This window comes from Galeopterus variegatus, unplaced genomic scaffold (genome assembly GCF_000696425.1).
Source record: "Galeopterus variegatus unplaced genomic scaffold, G_variegatus-3.0.2 Scaffold9234, whole genome shotgun sequence".
Lineage (NCBI taxonomy): Eukaryota > Metazoa > Chordata > Mammalia > Dermoptera > Cynocephalidae > Galeopterus > Galeopterus variegatus.
Window position 1 is genome coordinate 1 of NW_007735345.1, and position 5,688 is coordinate 5,688.

The 5,688-nt window shown below is 37.4% G+C and overlaps 1 protein-coding gene across 1 annotated transcript; it reads left to right on the forward strand.

The window, feature by feature from the left end:
* The first annotated feature begins 578 nt into the window (after positions 1–578).
* Positions 579–4,601, forward strand: LOC103609131 (1,25-dihydroxyvitamin D(3) 24-hydroxylase, mitochondrial-like). The gene is made up of 5 exons (XM_008593489.1): positions 579–740; positions 1,535–1,613; positions 2,118–2,315; positions 2,414–2,534; positions 4,553–4,601. The coding sequence occupies exons 1-4, from the start codon at positions 589–591 to the stop codon at positions 2,522–2,524; spliced, it is 540 nt and encodes a 179-aa protein (XP_008591711.1). The 5' UTR covers positions 579–588; the 3' UTR covers positions 2,525–2,534; positions 4,553–4,601.
* The last annotated feature ends 1,087 nt before the right edge of the window (positions 4,602–5,688 follow it).

Sequence of the window (5,688 nt, forward strand, 5' to 3'; positions counted from 1 at the left end):
TGATATTTGTAGATTCACATTCAGTTCTGAGATAAAATAGAGAGGGATCCCTTGTGTCCTTCACCCAGTATCCCCTAAGTGATAACATCCTGCATAGCAATAAAACATTATCACAACCCAGAAATTGGCACTAATATCATCCACCAATCTAATTTTCATTTCACCAGTTCTACATGCCCTCATTTGTGTTCAAACAATGTTTGTGTCAAACTGTATTTTAAATATCCTTATGCAGCTGATGAAAGGATTTTATTTTTATTCCCTTGGTAAATAAGCTATCCCTTTTTTTTTTTTTTGTCTTTTTTCGTGTCTGGCAACGGATCGCAACCCTCAGTGTTGCGCNGCGCCACCGGGCCGGCCCTAAATAAGCTATCCTTAATTGATATGTTTCATAAAATAAATCTGACTTTTCATATATTGGATTTGTTCAAGACATAGCCAATAAGGGCATGTGACAAAGTATCACTAATACATTTGCAGAGCAAGGTGGTAGGCATCACCTTTTGTTCAGCTGATAGTGGTTTAAAACAGTTTATTTACAGAAATTCAAGACTGTGTCCATTTGACTTTCAGACAGCAAACAGCTTAATGTGGATTCTCTATAACTTATCCCGTAATCCCCAAGTGCAACAAAAGCTTCTTAAGGAAATTCAAAGTGTATTGCCTGAGAATCAGATGCCACGGGCAGAGGATTTGAGGAATATGCCGTATTTAAAAGCCTGTGTGAAAGAATCTATGAGGTAAGAACATATGTCTAAACCAATGTGAATACATTAGAAAACTGCTCTCTTAATTACATAACGAGGGGTCGCCTGCTGATAGACAGCTCCCCCAGTTGAGAATAAACATTTATCAAACTTCAGAGAAGAGCCTTGGTACCATTTTCCTTTTCTTTGTATTACTCATTTCCTAAATCATTTGGGCAATTTCAATCTTGGAAAGTCAGTGTCCTCCCCTTTAAACAAATACTACTACTCTCCTAATGAATGCTATAAGCACTAATTAAGATCAGGGCATAATTGAAGAATATGAGGTGAACACTCAGTAAAAGAACCATATTATTATATAATAAGACATACAGACAGCTTTGGTTTTGAGCCTCTGGTATAAAACATTCTTTAAAAATTCTTTGGACACCCTCTCTGGAAAACAAAACTCACATTTTAGGATTAGAAGGAAATAGTGTTAACTTCATGAAGGATAGACAGGAGAAAGTATAACAAGTATCAGACTTCAGGATGAAGCATGAAAAACATATGCATAGATGTCTGAAATGAAACAGGGAAAACCCTGATTAACAGCTGCCAATCAGCCTCATACTAGGGTTTTAACCAACACAATAAGATAAGAAAAAGAAACAGGATATAAATATCAGAATAGACAGAACTTCTTTATGAAGAATTGGGATTGCATTCCCTTTTTGTGTATGAATTTATGAAACACTTATTTATTTAACCTCTTCTGCATTCCCATTGACACTTCAGATAGAACTTGTTCTGTGCCCACCTTTACATTTTTAATTTTGTTTTTTCAGGCTTACCCCAAGTGTGCCGTTTACAACTCGGACTCTTGACAAGGCAACAGTTCTGGGTGAATATGCTTTACCCAAAGGAGTAAGTAGAATTTGTATATTTTGTAACTTATACAACTTTGAAAGTTATACTTTTCGAATATTCATCAAATTTCCCTAAAACTATTTACTAGGAGAGGATTCATTTTAGAAATACAGAGACAGTAGAGCATAATTGACATGTTGCATGGTATAGGATGAGGAATGACAGCTGCAGATACAGAGACTTGGATTCAATTTCACCTTCATCTGTGTAGTTTTGAGTGAGCGACATAACCTCTGTGAGCCTCAACTTCCTCATCTGTAAAATGGGGATAATAATAGTATCTACCTCATGGGGTTGTTGTGAAATGTGATGCCAAATCTTAAAGTTCATTACTATTTATTACCTGGTACATTTTAAGCATTCAGTGCGTGTTGGCAATCACTATTATTATTAACTTGTGGGTGACTTTCATATTTGTAAGGTGATCATTTTTGTAAATTCTGCTGTTCAAGCATTCTCTTATGATTATTTTAAACACCATGTGTTTCTATGTGTTTTTAGACAGTGTTGATGCTAAACACCCAGGTGCTAGGATCCAATGAAGACAATTTTAAAGATTCAAGTCAGTTTAGACCTGAACGTTGGCTTCAAGAAAAGAAAAAGATTAATCCTTTTGCCCATCTTCCATTTGGCATTGGAAAAAGAATGTGCATTGGTCGCCGATTAGCTGAGCTCCAGCTCCACTTGGCTCTTTGCTGGGTAAAAACCTTTACTAGATTTCTCATTATGTTCTGTGCTATTCTACAAGGCAGGAGAAGAAAAGAGTAATTCTGCTGTTTTGTGCACGTGTGTTCCAGATCATCCGCAAATATCACATCTTGGCCACAGACAACGATCCTGTTGAGATGCTGCACTTGGGCATTCTGGTACCCAGCCGAGAGCTCCCCATCGCTTTCTGCCAGCGATAAGTCACCTCAGGTGAGCATCTGGTGGTGTTCATTATTCTCTGCAAGGTGCTGTGAATGACCAACGGGTGAACCAAGCTCAGAAGCTAGCCAGATTTGGCTTTGAATCCCTGCTCACCACTGATATGCTGGTGACCTTGAGCAGTTTCTTACTCTATGCCTCCATTTTTTTCATTTGTAAATGGTGACCAAAATAGTATCTATCATGGAAAATTGACATGAATACCAAGTCCTTAGCCTAGAGCCTGGCATCAGCATTCAGTAAATGCTAGCTGTTATAATGTTTCTTGTATGTGAATAGCCGGGGTTGACAGATTTTTTCTGTAAAGGGCCAGTTGGCAAATGTTTTAGGTTTTGTGGGCCGTGGGGTCTATGTTACATCCAGTTAATGCTGCCTTGAAGCATAAAAACATCCATAGGCAATTTGTGAATGAATGGGTGGGCTGCAGTATTAGCTTTCTATTGCTGCCATAACAAATTGCTAAAATGTAACACAGAAGATTATCTTACAGTTCTGTAGGTCAGAAATCCAACAGGACTCTCACCGGGCTAGAATTAAAGTGTCAGCAGACCTATGTTTCCTTCTGTAGGCTCTAGGGGAGAAGCTAGGTCTTTGCTAATTTGGGTTGTTGGCAGAATTTAGTTCCTTCTGGTTATGAGGATTGAAGTCCCCATTTTATTGCTGCTATCTGCTGAAGGCCATTCCCAGTTTCTAGAGACTGCCTACATTCCTTGGTTCATGACACCTTCCTCCGTCTTAAAACCAGCAACAACAGTTGAGTTCCTCTCTTGCTTTGAATCTCTCCTCCTTTTTATGTCACATCTCTCTGACAAGATATTACCTAGGAAAAATTTTCCCTACCTCAAGGTCTATAACCTTAAAAGTCCCTTTTGCCATGTAAGGTAACATATTTACAGGTTCTGAGAATTAGGACATTGACATTTTTGGAGAGCCATTATTCTGCCTACCACAGTTGTGTTCCAATAAAACTTTATAAAAACAGGTGATAGACTGTATTTGACCCTAGAGTCTTGGTTTGTGGTATATAATGACATTTAATGTAAAAGTATTTATTTATCAGCCTGTATTAAATTCTTTCCACAGTATGCCATTTACTATCTTTTCCGACAGTAGAGGAGTTCTCATGTCCCCTTTGCAACTTTCCCCTACCCATATATCAACTGCTATTTATTTCCTTGCTACTGAATTATTTTCTTTAAATTAACACAGGCCATATAGTTTACTTTCACCTTGTCCTGAGCCAGAATAGCTTTAATGATGTGATGAGTTTTTAAGTCTAGTTATTTTCTCCTAATATACATTAACATGAATTCAAAACTATCGAAGCATTCAAAAGTTAGCCTGAGAAACCTTTACTGTCATCTTATGTGGGAATATGACATTTCAGCATATGGCTTTATAGAATTACACTTCAGTATTTAAGCCCAGACTCAATCATTCTGCCCTTTTAACAGCATCTCCTAGAAATAGTCTAGAACTAGTTGCTATTTGCATGAAATATCTATTCTTGATGAAATTTCTGCTTGAGGCCCAAATGAATCCTTTATTATTCCTCTCCAAGCATCTGGTATCACTAGAAAATTTGTTATGTTCTGAGCATCCCAGTCAACAGAGTTGGATCAAGTAGGCTAGTGGAAGAATTCTAGCCTGGCCGGGAGACCCCCAGTCTGCAACTAGGAGAGCAAGCATGTTTATCACTGTGGGCCACACCTTTGGCAAGAGCCCATGGCAATTTTAGTTTTAGCATTTATTTTTTGCTAGTAATTTCCGTTGTTTAAATATACTTCTTTGATATATGATTGGGGTATACTTTATTTTCCAGATTTTTTTCACCAAGACCAGCAGCAGCAATTTTTACCCTCCTGCAAGAATGGTGCTTATGGCTTTAGCATTACTGGAAAGCAAACTTCAAAATCCAGAGCTTGCAACAGCACGCAAAGAACTTTAGGCCCAGATGTTTATCCTCTTTCTTCTGAACAATCATTCCAGAAGCTGTACTATCTATTTAGATGATGGTGTTCATTAAGAACATACCCAGCTCAGGGAAGCGGATTGAGTGTTGGAACACAGGCACTATGCAGGGTATACTCTTGGTTTACGCTTAACCAGTGTTGGCACCATTTTCACTCACAGAGACTTGCTCATGAGCCTATTTTCTCTTGCATCTTCCGTTACATGAAAGGGAGGCTGGGCACTGACCAGTTAGTCAGGTAAAGGTGCTAAATGTTTCTGCCCCTGCCCTACCAAACTCACTTGTTCGAATCTTTAATTTGCAAGAATAAGTTTGCATATTACAATGAAAGACCTACTACAGCTAAATTGTCTGGGGCTGAGGGTAATGCTGAACATCTGTTTATTGTAACTGTGTTTCATTTGATACTTGGGAAAATACATGCTTAATAATGTAAGCAAGGCTCCGTGTTGGTTAAAGGTATCAGGCCCTCATGAAACTGTTTTGCTTGTGTTAAAATGGAAACAGTGTTGGGAAATTAGAGAATACCTCTATTTTAAGATGTACTTAAATGAAGTCAGGATCTCTCATATAAGAATGCCTTAATGATTGACTCTGGCATCATTTTGTCAAAGGACCCTGAAATTATTTTGCTAATGTATTTCCTCTATGGCATTGGGGTAGGAATGAAGCAACAATTTTAAAATTATGTATGTGTATGTGCAGGCACACATGCATTCTTGTATGTATAAGTGCATGCGTGTGTGTACTAATGGCAATTTGCTTCAGTCATTAAAAAAAAAAAAAAAAAAATATATATATATATATAGTACCTGATTTAGGATCTGTGGTGCAGAGCAATGTTCTGAAGCCCAGTCACAGTTAAAAATATTATATATATTACCTGATTTAGGATCTGTGGTGCAGAGCAATGTTCTGAAGCCCAGTCACAGTTAAAAATATTCAGTGCAACTTTGGGAAAATGACTTCCCATGCCTTAATTTTCCTATCTATGGAATGAGATAATAAGAAAGTGTACCAATGTTGGAGATTAATTGTATAACATTATTGTACAATTTGAACTCCTTGGGAAAATACAATTTCATAAATGCAAAATGCAAGAGATTTATGAAATGCTTCTAAAACTTAAAAAATTACGTTTACATATTGTTTAGTTGTGTATATTTTTTCTAC

Excerpts from the sequence above, each read along its gene's own strand:
- LOC103609131 (XM_008593489.1), top strand. The coding sequence starts at position 589 with ATGTGGATTCTCTATAACTTATCCCGTAATCCCCAAGTGCAACAAAAG. Across the intron at positions 1,614-2,117 it reads AATATGCTTTACCCAAAGGA|ACAGTGTTGATGCTAAACAC; the intron begins GTAAGTAGAATT and ends ATGTGTTTTTAG. Across the intron at positions 2,316-2,413 it reads TCCACTTGGCTCTTTGCTGG|ATCATCCGCAAATATCACAT; the intron begins GTAAAAACCTTT and ends CGTGTGTTCCAG.